This window comes from Manis pentadactyla, chromosome 16 (genome assembly GCF_030020395.1).
Source record: "Manis pentadactyla isolate mManPen7 chromosome 16, mManPen7.hap1, whole genome shotgun sequence".
In the NCBI taxonomy this organism is placed as follows: domain Eukaryota; kingdom Metazoa; phylum Chordata; class Mammalia; order Pholidota; family Manidae; genus Manis; species Manis pentadactyla.
Window position 1 is genome coordinate 40,463,871 of NC_080034.1, and position 16,933 is coordinate 40,480,803.

Here is a 16,933-nt window from a genome sequence, read left to right on the forward strand (position 1 = left end):
CACCGCCCAGATATGGAAGAGAGGCGGGGACACGGGAGTGGGGGGAGCGGTTGGATAAAGCCACCCAGACTCCAGGGGAAGGCAGAGTGGACAGATTCACAGTTCCCATCTCTACAGATATGAAAAATACCTCCCTCCTTGGGCAACTGGTAATAAAACCTTTATTTTAAAAAAATTCTTTATTTGATAGGCCCAGGTAACATCACCCCCCCCCCCCCCAATCCTACTAGAGCATCCCTCAGCCCCCCTACCCCTACACCACAACACACACACGAGGATCTGGATCTGTCTTCATTTCTTGTTGGCCTGGGCAGTACCAATAACACACTGGTTCACCTGTGGGCAGAGTTCAGACAGGAAAAGTTTTCAGAGTACCCAAAAGAATGGTTTTCTCCAAGATCACCTCCCACCTCCAATATTAAGGCTGCACTCAGAGAATACTGTTAACAAGGGCTCTGAAGGTGGGTTCCTCCTGGTTTCAGTTATGGTTACTTCTAGGCATACTAGGTCTGGAGGAGGGGAAAAGGCATAAGAAGGAATGACTTTCTGCCCCACACATGAGCAGAAAGAGATCAAGCTTCCATTCCAGCAATACTGTGGACTAGAGCCCTCCCACCACTTACTACAATGGTTAAAACATTAACAACATTCATAAGATAGATAAAACATTAACAGCAAAACCAAAGCTCCTAGGAAACAATTGATTCCAAGTGTAGGGCAGGAAATGTACAAGATGAATCTAAAGACTACTAGGGTCCTCTCTAAAGGATACAGGAGCCAACCTGAAGGAGCTCCCATTGGCCAGAGACTGGGCAATTTGAGCATCAGAAGAATAATGACTGCAAAGGACATATAACAAATACATAAGCCATCTGTAAAATGATAAAACTCGTTGTTCACCTTTGCAAGTTGCCAGGATATTAACTTATAATACTGAAAATTGCTAAGGCGTCCAGCATTTATCCTGCTTTTCCTATGTGGATGATGGGAAGGAGAAATTCTTTATAGAATAATTGTGACTTATAGTACTGAGAAAACTAGAAAAATTACCATTTTAAAACTCCCTGATGAAATAACAGATCTAGGCATGATAATTGATAAAAATCAGCAAGTGGACAATTCCAAGAGGGAATCCCAAATCCAATGATCAGTTTTTATATCATGCCTCCTGATATGATGCAATAGAAAGTGTGCTGCATCACGTAAGTTTTCTTGCCAAGAAATTTGAACCTGATTCAAATCTAATCAAGCCCCTAAATCTACTACTAGATAACAAAATTTATGGAAGAAACTGGAAACCATTAACCAAAACCCAGAATATGGGTAATCTTCTATGAGACAATGACCCTATTTCTTCAATAAATAAATGCCATAAAAGGAGGTAGGGATATTTTAGGTTGAAAGAAATTTAACAAACATTTCAACCAAATAAAACAAGTAGCCCTTGCTTCAATCCTGACTGGAACAAACCTAATATATAAAAGATGTTTCTAAGACAATCAGGTGAAACTTAATAATGTAAACTGGGTATTAGAGGATATTAAATAGCTCATGTTTTTGGGTGATAATGATGTTGATATAACTTTGATTGAACTTGCAAGATAACAAGGAAAATCCTGATCAAAGCAGAAGACTAGGGCAAGGTGTTAAAGGCAGAAGACTACTTTCACAGCAGCAACCAATGCTTGTTGTGGGGGAACACAAGTACAGCACAAGGGCACACCCTGCATAAAGCCAGAATCCATTGTAGGGTTATTCCCTCAGGAAGAGGAGTTCCCTGAGAAAAAATTACCCTCCAGAGGCAGATCATAAAGAAAGTCTCTACTCAACTCCACTGGAGGAAGCATAAGTCTCCTAGAGATTCATGGCCACGGCCCTCTCTCCACTTAATGTTTAAGTGGGCTTTGGAGCCTGAATTCACACACTTTGGAATGGACTGAAAAATATGTAAGTCTCCTTCGGTCCAGCAACCCACTGAAGAAATCTCTCCCTACATAGATATAACTAAACAAATAAAAAACATGCACAAGGTAGTTAACATGGCATTGTTTGTAATAGAAAAAAGGTGGAAACAATCCAAGTGTCCAGTAGAGGGAACTGGTGGATAAAGTTTGGTGCATCCACATGGTGGAGTCTTAGGCAGATGTAAAAGTAATGGGATGAGCTCTGTGTGCTGATGGAGAGTCATCTTGGGGCTGTCTTGTTAAGCAAAACAAAGTGCAGAACACATATGTGAGAGAGAGAGAGAGAAATCTTTTATATAAGAATATGCACATGCATATTGCCTATATTTGCAAAATGAAACATTGGAAGGCTAAGTAGAATGATAAATGATAAAATGACTACCTCTACTAGGTAGGTGGGAATGATGGGCAGACGGGTGGTATCAAACCTCATTTGTTGTGTATAGCTTTTACATGGTTTTGACCGTTTAAACTACCTATTTTTAAACACTTAAAAAAAAACCCCAAAGCCAGCAGTTACAGATGGATCCAAATGGGTAGTGCCCCAGATGCCTGGCAAAAGTAAATCCTTTCAGGATGAATGTACCCCCTGGCCTAAAGGAGTTGGGGTGGAGAAATCTAAACAACCCAGGGGTCCTGACAGGGCCTGGGGCTTGGTAGTAACTGCACCTTAGAGGCAAACCGTAGGGAGTTGAGGGACTCAGAGACGTTTTCTTCTAGGGGTGAAATGTTCACAAACATGAGCCTGTGGAGAGAGGAGAAGGGGCCAAACCCCAGCATCAGTGGTCGGGCTGAGCCTGGACCAGGTCTCCATTGTTTCCCCTTTTGCATCCCTGACCCCAGCACCACAGTTCCCATTGACCCCTTCTACCTGTCCCTTTCACTCACATCTTAGCACTGCCTCCCAGAGAGTTCTGCAGCAGGTAGGTGAGCTTGCTATTGCGGTAAGGCACATGAGACTCCTAGACAGTTGAGGCAGACAGGTGATTAACATAGGACACGGCTCAGGTTGGCCAACCCCAACCTATCCCCAGGCCCCCCTGCCCCCAGACCCATTCCCACCTTGTTGCTCAATGCCATGAAGACCAGCCCCAGCGTGGATAGGCTGCTGTTAATGGCCTGTGTTTCCCGAAGGCGTTCCCGCTCTCCAGGGCCGAGGGCTAAGCCAGGGTCTAACCGCTCACTCCCAGCTAGGTCCACAAGACTGAGGGGGGCCCCGCACTGCAGGCCTCGCCCAGCATGCTCCCCAGAGATCCGCAGCTGGAACACACTGTGACTGCGTGATGACCGCTCATTCTGAGCTGTGCGGGCCACAGCCCGGTTCTGGCGGGCCAGATGGAGCAAGGACTCCACCTGGGGTTGGGGAAGAGTGAAGGGCAAAGACAGGCAGCAAGTCATGCACTAGTGTCAGGTATGGTAATGAACAAGTCAGCACCTGCCCTCTTGGAGCTTTCTTTCTAGCCAGTGAGAAGACAAAATAAATAACATGCATAGGTCTGAGAGTATAAGGATTAAAATAAAACAGAAAAATATGGAGTTTGTGAAAACGGGGTGAAGGAATTTTAGACTGGATGGCCAGGGTTGGCCTCACTGTTTTCAAATCTTAAGGTAGTGAGGAAGTAAGCTATTTCAGGAGAGGAATATTCAGGCAAAGGAAATAGCAAATGCAAAGGCCCTGATACAAGACTGACTATTGGGCCAAGTAACAGCCAGAAGGTAGCATGGCTAGAGTGAACTGAGCAGGGAGAGCAGTAGGAATTGAGACCTGAGCGTGCTTCAGGCAGGGGGCCTACGGTCTCTCCCCTGTTCCTTGGTGCAGATGCACCACTCCTCCCCAGTTCTCAGATCCACCTTACCATCCACCAGCCAAGACTGGTGTAGCCACCTGGCCTCACAGCTTACCCTGCCTGCTCCCTTCTACATCCACGTCCATCTGTGTCACCCTCCCCGCTCCCCCTCACTTCCCAGTCCCAGTGCCCCTCAGTCCTTACCTCTTTCTCGCAGGAGACAGGTACATAGCGGGCATTGGTGACAGTAAGCTCCTCACTCCCTGGTCCTGCCCGGCGAATCTCACACTCACCCCCCTGGCCCTTCCGGGTCCCAGTGGCCAGCAGGTCTCGGACAGTCTCATTGTAGATCTCCACATAGCTTGCCACAAAATGGTAGGTCCAGCCCTGGCAGCCCAGCTCCTGGGCCACAGAGAAGAGGTGCCGCAGGGCCCGAGGGATCAGCCCCGCCACCTGGGGGTCTTCCCCAGGCCCACCCTCCATTGTGAAGGTCTTGCCGCTGCCTGTCTGGCCATAGGCAAAGATGCATACTGGGTAACCATCCAGGGCTGACTGGACAAGCATTGCAATCTCCTCAAACACTTTGTCCTGTCCACTCCCTGGTGGGAATACCCGGTCAAAGGAGAAGTCATGGCGGGTAGCAGGGGCTGGTGCCCCACTCAGGGTCCCACGACGCTCATCAGACCGGGAGAGGCTGAGGTGGGTTGGAGGATCAGAGGGCCCACCAGGGCCCGAGGGAAACAGGAGGAAGCCAGAGGGTGGAGTGGGCTCCCCTGGAAGAACAGGGCGGACCCGGCAGAACACACGGATGTTGCCTTTGAGTTCCTGTAGCTGGTTGTGTAGTCGCCGGCGCTCCATCTCTAGCCCATGGAGACGTTCTCCCTGCTCACCCAGTAAGGCTACCTGGGCTGCAGCCTCACAGCGCAAAGATGCCACCTCTGCTTGGCTCTCTGACAGAGCTGATTCTGATGCTTGCAGCTTCCTCTGCCCGGAACAGAACAGACACAGAGAGTGAGATGTAACCAAGAATAAGGACAAGTCATGATGGGGTGGGTGGTGGAGGCAGGGTGGTCCCTGCACCCCAGGACTTCATCGTCTGGTAAAGAAAGCTAGAAGAAAATAGGAATCATGACACATGAACAGAGCCCTATGGGAATACCCAGAAGGGGCACAAGGAAGATATCTAGGCTGACACCCAAAAGTACAGGAGGAAACCAAGAGGAGGAGAGAGTACAGAACGTTCCAGAAAGAGGGAAGAGCATATGCAAAATGCCCTGAAGTAAGGATTGAGCCACTTGAGAGACCCTAAGTAATCCATCTAGTTGGTGCTCACCAAGGAGTCAAATGAACGTAAGAGGGAGAGAATGACAGGGGGGTTTTTGATCAGGAAAAGAAGAGGGGAATGGAGGACTACGGGAGACACAGATCCAGAGGCAAGCTACGAAAACAGACTGAAGGATAGGGAGAAGTGGGGCGCAAAGACAGAGGCTGGGGTGGGCTGGGGAGGAAAAGGGTAGAGGACAGAGGTAAACTGCTGGAGAGAGGTGGTCAGAGATTCTAGCCGAAAGTGACTTCAGGGTCACCTGGAAAGGAGAGTTAGCGTTTGGAGAGGTGGCCCTTACCTCTTGCTCCTCTAGCCGGGTGGCCAGGCCACGCCGCTCCTCCTGCAATCCCAGCTGTTCTTTCTGGAGCTCTCGCACCAAGCCCTGCTCCGTGCCCAGCTGCTCTTCCAGCTCTAGGACATGGGCACGCAGGGTCTCCAGTTCCTGGTGGTCCTGTTCCGCCTGGGCCTGCACCCTGGTCAACTCCTCTTGCAGTGTCCTGCGCTCTGCCCCCAGGGCTGTGGCCTGTTGCTGGGCCTCCCTAAGCTGGTTCCACAGCTGTTGGTTCTCTTGGCCCAACATCTGAGTCTTCTCACGGCAGCATTTCAGCTCTGCATTTAGGTCACATAACTGACCCTTTAAGTCCCAGGCTGGACGTTTGGTGGGTTTTTTCCCTCCCAGCATGGGAGGAGCAGCTGCTGCTAAGATGGGCACAGAATGGACAAGGGTCAGGGAAGTCTTGGTGCCCTCTCTCTCCTCCTTCCTAGCCTTTAGAGCCTCCACATCTGATACTACAACTCCTTCCCCTCCAGATGGGGAAGAGACAAAATGGATTTTTCTGGGTACTCACCATCTCCTCTTCCCTATCCCACCCTCTCACCCAAAGGATATGTTTGTCACATACTGCCAGGCTTCTGGGCAGGAAGAGCAGGGCCTGGCTTCTGATTCTTCAACACTAGAGAATTGGGGAGTTGACATAAGTAATTATAGCACCAGTGTCCCTTTACCTCCATCATTCTCCCTTCACACATATCCCAAATCTCTTCTCAGCCCCAGCTCTTAAGCACTATTACCTGTAGCAATAGCTGTGGAACATCGGGGTCCTATTTTCTTGGGACCTTTTGGAGCTGTCAGCAGATGGGAGAGAGGAAAAAAGGATGATCACTCTCAGAATGGCATGTACTCTGGTTGGGCAGGGGCAGAGGGTTGCTTTTTCTGGAGATTACAAATAAGATAACTTCCCTCTTCACCTAAGTCTGGCCAGCTCCTAAAGATATCCTTCCCAGGACTGGAAATTATTCAACATACTAAGAAATAAGTTGGACCAAGATAAGCAAAAAGAGCAAAGGGGGAGAGCACACACAAAGTATGCTACCATTTATGTAAAACAATGTTGGAGAACATGTCCACGTTTGCTTGAACACCCACAGAATATCTCTGAAAGGACATCCAGATGCCCCTGGGGAGGGGAACTAGGTGGCCGTGAAACGGGTGGGAGGGAGACTTTTCACTGCAGAACAACTTTCATGCCTTTGGAATTCTGAAGCAAGTGAAATTTCTTACTTATTCAAAATAAGATAAAATTGCAAGAAAATAAGTGAGTTGAAGAGCACTGGGCTTCCATGCTCTTAGTCTCTGTCCACCCCTAGAGCCCACCTGCAGTCTGGCCTCGTGTCTGTGGCACTGTGGTGAGAACTGGTGCTTTGGGGTGGGATGTGGCAATTTTGGTCGCCGTGCCCAGGCCTCGTACCCTTTTCTGGGAAAAAACAAGAATGGCGTCCATAGTTACCCTCCATGATTGGTTCACACACACACTCTCTCTCCCTCTCTTTTATATACACACACATACAGCTTTCCAAAATCCAGCTCACCTTCTCTGGCTCCAAGGCATCCTCCATCTGATTAGTCCCCCTCTTAAACCTGCTTCCAGGGAGAGGCAACTGGGAAGGGGCCTTGACCAGGGGTCTCTTCAGCTCTCTGTTCCCCTTTACTTCTAGCAAGGGGGACCTCTCCTGGGAAAAGAGAGACCAGATCATTAAGACAATACCCTAGAGCCCAACTGTCCCACGAATTCCCCTTCTTGGCCCCCTAGCCTAATTCTTAACACTACCACCAACAAGCATCAACTGAGTACATTTTGCGCCACAAACTGGAGCTCACAGATTAAGTACCAGCCAGAAAGCACAGAAAGAAATGTGTTATAGTGCAAAAGGGGAGCAATTTCTATGGGAAAAGCTGGATGGACATTGGACATCAGCTAACCTCAAGGGTAGTCTTAAACAAGCAGACTGAAATGGACACTGCTTTTAGAAGGAAAAACCTCAAACATGCATGTGGTGTGGCTGGGAAACCCAAAAGCCCTTTCAGCTGGACTACAGAATCATAAATAAGGGAGAATGAATGATAGACAAAGCTGAAGATTGGGTGGGAGGGGCAGGTAATATTTATTAGGAACTGTTTTAAATGCTTTATCTGTATCAACTTAATCCTCACAGTAGTCCACTGAAGGAGGTGCTATTATTAGCCTCACTTTGCAGATGAGGGAAGGAAGGCACTGAGAGGTAAAAACAGCTTGCCTGTGGTCATCAGCAAGCAAATGGCAGAGCCACGGTTAGAATCTAGAAGTCTGGTTCTGGAGGCCATGTTTTAAACTGCTAGACTTCACTATCTTGCAGAGATTTGATGTTGAGCAAAGGAGCAGTTTAGGTTTAACCCTGCACACATGGGAAGCCAGATATAGTTTCTGATCAGATGTGTAAAAAATAGACTAAAGAGCCTATTGTAAAGAATAACAATGAGTTGTATAGGCTGACTTGTGTAAGGAAGACTAGGAAGTAGCATGACCAGTTTGAAGACCACCAAAGTACAGATATGAGAAGGGGCTGTGGGAAAGGGAGATCCTCTCCTCTAAGCAGTGCAATTGGTGCCCGGGGATTATGCCCACCTATCAAGGGTGACCTACGAAGAGTGACCAACCATTTGCCCAGGACTGATGGGTTTCTTGAGACACAGGACTTTAAATGCTAAAACCAGGTCCTTCTTATGCAAATGGGGAGCAGTGGTCACCCTACTCCTATCCCACCATCAGTAAAGCACCATGTATGTATCAACTTCTGATTTTCACTACAGGTAACTTTAAATTCCAAGGCCGGTCTTTCTTTGCCCTTCAGCTTACTTTATTCACTCAATATTTACTAAGTGCTTGAAATGTGCTAGAAATGATCTGGGTTTGTAAGTAATGACATGATCCCTGCCCTAAAGGCTCATGGGTCAGTGGGGAAGAGAAGGAGTTAAACAGATTATTATAACTTTTTTGAGTGGTATTATCATGAAAGGTGCTCAGAGGAGAAGGTGGGCATTTAATTCAGATGGGGAAAGAGTCGAAGAACGTGTCTAAAAAGTCTTTTTTTTGGTATCATTAATCTACAATTACATGAGGAACATTATGTTTACTAGACTCCCCCTATCACCAAGTCCCCCCAACTAAAAAGTCTTTTTAGGCAGAGTCTTGAGGATGAGAAAGGGTTAACTTGAGCATGGGCCAAGGAAGAGTGTTTGGGGCAGAAAGCAAGGAGGGGTGCATGCCAGAACAAACTGGTCTGTTCAGCTGAATACATGGGATATGTATAGAAAGTTGGGAAATGAGAACAAAGGCAGAAGGGAAAAGATTGCGGCAGTCGGTATGCCATAATCAGGGTCTAGGGTTTACTAAAGGCAAGACACACCCTGATGATTTTTGTGAAGAAAATAATATGACTAGATTTGTACTGAAGAAGCAAACTGAACAATGTGGGGAATGAATGGAAGTAGAAGATGAGGAGCATCACAGGCAGAGACTAAGTCATTCATTCATTCATTCAACAAGGATTTGTTGCGCTAAGATTTGTTGAAAGATGGCCCTGTACCAGATGTTGTTCTAGGCACTTGGACTAGAATAACGAACATGAAGTCCCTGCCTTACCAGAGCTTATTTTCTAGGGCAGCCTTTCCAAACTGGGGTACCATAAAAGAATCAAGCTCTACAGAAAATGATCCACTTTCCCAATTCTCCCAAGGAAGTATACACCTCCTATCATTCTTAGATGCATATAAGAGAGAAGCTAGTTCATTAGATATAAATGATGCATTGGGACATTAGAGCTTAGTTCTCATGGAGCTCAAGTGCAGGAGGCTGCACTAGGAGCTTCAGCACTAAGTAGTAATCCATCTGTGAGGCCAAGTAATGGGGTCTGGATTACTCAAAACCAAGTACAGACCTAACTAGGAGCTGGTTTGGGAATGGGAGGTAGAGGGCAGGCAGTGAATGAGATGCAGAGTCCAGGCGGCTGACTCCAAGATGCCTGTCGTGGTTCCAACAACCAAGATCACAAGAGAAAGGGCTGGTTTTGCTTTCTTTTGTTTTTAAAGCTTTTCATTTTAAAATCTCTATAGATTTACATGCAATTGTAAGAAATAATACAGAGAGATCTGAGAATACCTGAAAGGCTGGTTTTCAAGAGATGCTAAGTTCAGCTTTGGGAAAGTGCCTCTGAGCTACCTGTGATACAACGAAATATAGTCAAGGATGTTCACAGAGCCTCACTATAGAGAAAACTCTAAAACAACTTGACAGTATTTATTTATTTATTTTTTTAGTTTCTTGTCTTTCCTTAGGTTATGAGCTACATGGTAGACTCAATACATTTTAAAAGGAATGAAACTGAATGTCCACCAGCTGGGGAATACTAAAACAAACTGATATATCCAAACAATTGGCTTCTCTAAAAATAAAAAGGAAAAAAAAAGGTGGTGGCATTTTTTTCCCACCACCTGTAGAAATGTGGACAAAGAATGCTGATTTTAATTTAGTTTAACCAAAGATAGTCTGAAAACAAAGTTTTTCTTTAAGTATTCCAAGGTCAAACACTAAATGTTTTATAAGCCATGCTCTTTGTTCTCTCTACACTACAGACTGGATCTACTAAAGGCCCACCTCCCCGGAATTTCTGCGGTTTCAGAAAATGTGTTAAAGGTTTGTTTATTTGCTTGCTCAGGACAACTCCAAAGAGTACAGCGTTTATTTTTCTCCCATCTATAAAGTTAGACATGATGACTCACAACTTTCTACAATGAGAAGCATTAGCACTTAAACCTTATATAAAACAAATACTCATCTAACTCCACCTACACCTACACGCACTTAACAAGATCAGAGATGGATGCCCTGCTCCTAAGACAATCCTTCCTCATGGGCATCAGGTCCCACCCCTTCACCTGCTTGGCAACAGCACTCCGGCAATCTTTCCTTCTCTCCTCTACATTGTCACCTTTTCACTCTCTACTGGATCATTCCTATCAGTTCACTACACGTTATTATTTCTTCTAAATTAAAAGAGTTTTTTGATTCTGCTTTCCCTGCCAAGTACTACCTTTTTTCTTTGATGTCGTTTGCAGCAAAACTCTTCAAAAGTGTTCTCTATATAGTATTCACTGTGTCCAATTTCTCTCCTAAACCCATCCCAATCATGCTTTCACTCCCACCATTCTACCAGAAGTGTTCTCCTCAAGGATACAGGTAACCTTGTGTTGCTAAGTCAATTCTTCATCTTCATGTTTCTTGACCCATCAGCAGCATTTGATACAACTGATCACTCCTTCCTTAATAAGCTTTCTTCATTTAGCTTATAGACCATCCTCTCTTGGTTTTCCTATTTCATGGTTAGGTCCTCATCTCTCCAAACTCTTATCAGTGGTCTTTATGGTCTCTATCCACACGCCATGCACTCCCATGGCTTTAAATACCATCCATACACTGACAACTCCTAAATTTATATCTAAAGCCTGGACCTCACTCCTCAACCTATATATTGAACTGCCTTCTCAATATCTCCACTTGGAAATCTAATAAACATTCAAATGTAACACATCCAAAGTGACCTCCTGATGTCCAAACCCCCTTCAAACTTGCTCCTCTTGCAGTTTTCTCTGTTTCAGTTGATATAACCTCATGTTTCAATTGCTCAAGGCAAAAAACCCAAAGCCCTCTCATTCTTTTACTCACTTCATCTAATGTCAGCAAAGCATGGCTAATTCTATCTTCAAAATATATCCAGAATCTGACCTCTTGTTACTGTTTCCACTGCTACTACCCTTGTCCAAGTCACCATCATCTCTCACCTAGATATCATACTCCACTGGTTCAGCTGGGAGTGATTTTACTCCTCAGGGGACACTGAACAATGTCTATCCAAAGACATTTTGGTGGTGATGATTAGGTGGGGGTTACTACCAGCATCTAGTGGGTAAAGGCCAAGAATACTGCTAAATACCAGACAATGTAGAGGTCACCCTCACAATAAATGTCAAGAGGGCAAAAGTTGAGAAAACCTGTTAATAAATGTATTCCTAAGAACTCTCCTTGTTTCTATCCTTACCCCCTTACAGTCTAATCTCATGCAGCAGCTAGAATGATCCTCTTAAAATGTAAGACAAATCTTGTCTCTTTTTTTGCTTAAAACCATCCAATGAATCCTCATTTGATTAAGAGTAAAACCCAAAGTCCTCACAATGTCCTCACAAGAAGAAATGGGATCAACAATTCCTACTCTCTATTATCTGACTTCCCTTTCCACAACTTTCCCCCTTGCTCACCAGTTTAGCTATACAATCAGGGACACTTTGCTCTAGTAGATTCCCTCTGCCTGGAATGCTCTTCCTTCAATATCCACTTGCTATCTCCCTCATCTTCATGTCTTCATTGAACTACCACCTTCTTAAAAGAGTTTACTAAGACTCCCCTATTTAATACCTTCTCCTGCCAGTTGGCCTCCCTTTCTTCCTCCCTCTTAATCTGCTTGAATTTTTCCTTTTCTCCATAGCACTTATCATCTTCTAATAGTTACATTATTTGCTTATTACATAGTCTATCTCTCATAGAATGACATCTATAGAGATAACAGATTTCTGTCTCCTTCATTGCTGTACCCCAAGTAGCTACAACTGTGTGTAGCACATAGTAGGTGCTCAGTAAATTATTTGATGAGTAAATGTGAAAAGGCTTCTACTACTTTTCACTGTCACAACCTACTGCTCTACTTTTTGGTTGTCAGGATACAAAGACATGGAGACAGCACTCCACGCTTGGCAAATCTGAATGTGAAATACTAGTAAACAAGGATCTAAGCAGAAGGTTTTCCAGCACCAGAAGTCAATACGCCGTCACACACCTCTTTCAAAAAGGGGAGGTTAAAGATAGTTGTGGAGTGCAGCAGGGCACTGATGAGAGAAGAAACTAAGTCAACCATTCCCATTGCGCAGAGATCTCTGCAAAACCTGGGGAAGGAGAGAGGATGAGGAGTTCAGTTCAGGTAACCTCATTCTCTCGCTCCTTCCTACACCCTAGAAGCGGCAGCAACGAGGAGAGAGGGGACAAAAGGACGTTGGCTGGGATTTGGCCTCAGACAGCATTTCTCCAAAGGTAGAGGTCATCTCAGCTCCCTCCCTTCTCAATCAAACACTGAAATCGTGGGTAGGAAAGGAGAGACGGATACGTGTCAGACAAGCCTGAGAATCTGAAATTGGAAATCCTAGAGAAATGAGAGTGAGCGCAGAGGGCTCCCTGAAGCTGGGAGAAGGATGGCAGGTGTGCCCTCCGATCTGCTGGGGCTGCTCCCTGCTTTCTCCGCTCCTCCTCCCGCATCCCTTTCTCCTGCGCCGGGGCGCAGGGTCCCTCACCCTCCATCCAGGCAGGACCCAGGGCCGGCCGGGAGCCGGGGGCTTATCAGCTGCGGAGGCAGCCGGCCGTCGTCCCCGCACCCCGGGACAGGAGGACAGCTCCGGCTTCTACTCACCTGCAGCTCCATGTCCAGCTGCGTGCCACACCGCCAGGAAAACGCAATGGAGGAGAGACAGGGCACTGGGGATCCCGGGACCCGCGTTCTCTCGCCCGCTTGCGACGCAGACCACGCGCACTCCTGGCTCCGGCGACACCAGCCTGTCGCCACACCCGCTACTTTTGAATTCCAACCGCCGATACCCTCTCACCTCTCCCTGCAAGCAGGGGCCAATCGTCACGGTCGCCACAGCCGAGGGCCAATCGCAGCGCCCTCCGCCTCCCGAGGCCACACCCCGCCGGGCCGGAGCTTTCTCCTTCCTGCTCCGCCAGAGCCAGGGACGGTCAGTCGCACTTCCCGCTCCACTTTTCCGCTCTTAGCCCAGCCCTCCTCTAGCGGTAACCGCAGAGGACTTCCGCTCGGCTCCCAGCCGCCGCGCGCTACGTCAGAGAATGCCTGGAACGCGCCGCGTGAGCGCAACTGGTGTGGGGGCGGAACGCTGGAAGAAGGGAATCACGCGTGCGCAAACGAGGGCTCGTACAGGGCGCTGTGCAAGACGCGCGCCTCCTAGCGACTGCAGTGGGAAACGCACTGTTTAGCCCCCGCTGGATGGCCGGACTGCGGCTGGTGAGCAGCGTCTTCCCGCAGAGTAGAACTGGTACTGCAAGTGGGACCTGTAACCCTCCTGCGGTGTCCGTTCCTTGGGAGTTCTGGCATTTCTCACCAGAGTTAGGGACCTTAGGTACAGCTTGGCGCTCCATGGAAGTCCGACGGTGCGGATTCGAGTTTTTTTCTCTGCAGCTCCCCCTCCTCTCCCTACTTCCTAAGTACGTGGGTGCTGTTACTGGTGTTGGGTAACTGGCTTTAGGGCCTTCTGCGCCTGAACCACGGTTTACTGCTTCCATTTTGGGAGTATTTTATGCTTTTCAGACTGTCTACATGTGCATTATCTATTTTCATGATAGCTAAATTCACTGAGCTCTTACTGTGCATTAAGTGCTTGCATATCTCACCTGCAAGCTGGATGGAGAGAGGTTTAGAAAAGTTAACACGTGCAAGGTCACAGTGCTGATTGGGAGTAGGTCTAGAGTCCATTAGCTTCAAAATCCAAGCTATACAGACATAAGTCCTTCTGCATCGCTTGGCAGATACTGCATTTTTTTTAAATTGAAGATTTGTGGCAACTCTGCACCAGCAAGTCTATTGGCACCATTTTTCCAAGAGCTCACTTGGTGTCTCTGTCATATTTTGGTAATTCTCATAATATTTCAGACTTTTTCATTATTATATTTGTTACGGTGATCTGCGATCAGTGTTAGGACTCCCTGAAGCCTCGGATGAGGGTTAGCATTTTTCAACCATGAAGTATTTTTTAACTGAGGTATGTACATTGTTCTTTTCAGACCTAAAGCTATTGCACACTTTAAATAGATTTCAGTATAGCATAAACATGTGACTTATATGCACCGGGAAACCAAAACACTAATTTGAGTTGCTTTATTGTGATATTCACTGTATTGTGGTGGTCTGGAACTAAACTTGCAATGTCTCTGAGATATACTTGTATCTGTTATCTCACACTACATCTAACACTTAGTAACAAGAACAACCTCTTACTGTGAATAGTTTGCAGAGTAGTTCTACTACATTTACTCATCTGCGTTTCCAAGCAGTCCTGGAAGTCGGCAGGACAGGGATTTTATTTATGAGACTGAAAGGCAGGTACTAAGAAACCTGTCTTGGTGCATTATTGAACATAGACAGAACTGGAACCCAAGCCACCTATCTTCTAATGTGCTTTAATTAGGATTGAAACCTGCCTGTGAGGGGAACCAATGTGAAAAGATGGGGTGTCTGCAAACCCAGTCACCACCCCCCAACCTTTGATATCTTAGGAAACTTACAAAAAGCTGGAGCTAGAAAAGAAGAGAGGAATGAAGGAGGAAATTCTAGAAGACCAGCTTAATGAATGGGAAAAGAGGGAGACCTGGAAAGGAAGCCTGAGAAGAAATGTATCTCAAAAGACATTTATGAAAGTTAAAAAACAAATGTTTGACCAGAAGAAATATGGACCCATTAAAGACATTGAAGGAGGAAAAGTTTATTCATCTCAACTGATGCATGAAAACTACTCAAAATATTCAATATCCATTGGTATTAAAGAAAATCCCATAACCTGATAAAGATATCTTTAAAAATCCTACAGCACACGTTATAGTAATTGTGAAATGGTGAAAGGATTCCTCTTAAAATGAGGCATTAGGCAAGGATGGCTGCTCTTAGTAATCCTAGCCAATACAATAATGGAAGTTTTAGCCAGTCCAGTAAATAACAACAAATATATAAGGATTGAAAAGAAGAATGTCAGTATTTGCAGATGAAATCATTGCATGTGTAGCAGCCCCAAAGGAAAATTCAGATAGAATTGATAAGTGAGTATAGCAAGCTTGCTGGGTGCAAAATCAATATAGAAAAAAATCAACATACAAATCTATTGCATCTTTATCATCAGCAACCAACAGTGTAGCTTTAAAAAGTATACTGTTTGGTTACATGAATATACAAAAGTTAAGCTGTACACTTTATTTGTGTACTTTTTGTTGTATTACAATAAAAATTTTAATGAAAAATATGCCATTTGCAACAGCAACAAAAATTCAAATTACTTAGGAATAAACTTAACAATAGGTGTGCAAGTCCTCTGTGGAGAAAGTGAAAAAATTTTACTGGAAGTTATTAAAGAAAATCTAAATTAATGGAAAGATACACTATGTACATGCAGAGAAAGACTTGATAATTGTAAAGATGTCGGTTCTCTCAAAAGCTTTGGTGTTGGGGTAAGGAAGATAATGAAGTGAATCCTCAATGCCTAGTCCTGCTAGTTTCTCCCATCTGCCCACCTCAGCAGCAGGCTGGGTGAGACAGCTCCTGGTGGTCCTTTCCCCCTCCCTAGAGGTCCCTCCTGCAAGCTGGGGAGGATTTCCTACCTTGTAAATCACATTCCTGAGCCCCAAATCCCCTCCTCCCTCTGCTTCTCTTCCTGGCTTCATAGGTAGGTTCCTTTTCTCCTGCCCAGCCCTTTGCAGGACTCTCCACAGATGGCAAGGTGACAGTGGTGTTACCTTAATTATGTCTGAAAGACATCAGCCCTTCAGCCCTTCCTCCTACCAAGCAAATTCTTGTGTCCACACTCCTCAGAAGTGAGGAGCTGGAGAAAGATTTCCAGAGGAGTTTCTCAGCTGTGAGCAGCAAGATGAATAGTAGAGGAGAAAAAGCAGCATCCATCACGACAGGAGTGGGGCCATGGGTGCAGGCCAGAGGCTGAGGTCCGCAGGGATGGGTCTAGTTCTGGGGGTCTGAGAGGACCCAACCAGAGGTAACTGTTCTCCCTTTTTCCCAGAGTTTCACTTGAGAACACACCAAGTCATAGATAGCAGTCCTATGCTGGGGAGGCCGACTTCCTTCCATAGGCAGTCATGGAGAGAAGTAGGCCCTGTGACTTATTCTAGAGAGGAAGGCCTCTGGTTCTTCCCAGAGTGTTCCGATGCTGCAGTGGTCCTTGTCTACATGCTCCAGAGAAAAGGGTGCAGAGGGCTTCTCCAGGAGCTCTTGGACACTCACCTCCTGGAAGCAGTGAGCAGAGGAGGAGCCCTACTTCTGTCCATTTGCCCCAAATCCACAAGTGGCAATTATGGGGGCCTCTCCAAGCACCAATATTTGAGTAGCCCGTGGTAGAAGGACGTAACTACTGTTAGGCCTAAGGTGCACCATCAGCCTCTTGTCCCCCAGAAAGGAAGTATTTGGGGTGAGAGAAAGGGATCCACATTGTCTAGGCAGAGTAGGAAGTGAAGAGCAAGACAGCATGATGACAGCAATTCAAAGTGCCCCAAGGCCAACGCATACGCTTGCATTTAGAGCCATATGATTATATTACACAATAAGATAAACATAATTAAAAGAAAATGAGAAGAATGAAATGTTTCCCTGTCAAATTGATACTCCCATACATTATTGCTGAGAGTATAAACTGGTACTTATTTCCTAGAAGT

General features: G+C 46.0%; 1 protein-coding gene across 3 annotated transcripts; it reads right to left on the bottom strand.

The window, feature by feature from the left end:
- Positions 1-174: 174 nt before the first annotated feature.
- On the bottom strand, positions 175-13,281 carry KIFC1 (kinesin family member C1). 3 transcript variants are annotated; one of them, XM_036887102.2, is made up of 11 exons: positions 12,903-13,281; positions 6,945-7,085; positions 6,730-6,829; positions 6,147-6,200; positions 5,978-6,028; positions 5,374-5,771; positions 3,956-4,735; positions 3,027-3,317; positions 2,853-2,926; positions 2,634-2,709; positions 175-336 (listed from the first exon to the last, which is right to left on the bottom strand). In XM_036887102.2, the coding sequence occupies exons 1-11, from the start codon at positions 12,912-12,914 to the stop codon at positions 292-294; spliced, it is 2,022 nt and encodes a 673-aa protein (XP_036742997.2). In that variant the 5' UTR covers positions 12,915-13,281; the 3' UTR covers positions 175-291. The 3 variants fall into 3 exon arrangements, with proteins under 3 accessions (XP_036742997.2, XP_036742998.2, XP_036742996.2); XM_036887103.2 differs by having other exon boundaries at positions 5,374-5,684; positions 12,903-13,280; XM_036887101.2 differs by having other exon boundaries at positions 5,374-5,774; positions 12,903-13,280.
- Between the last annotated feature and the right edge of the window lie 3,652 nt (positions 13,282-16,933).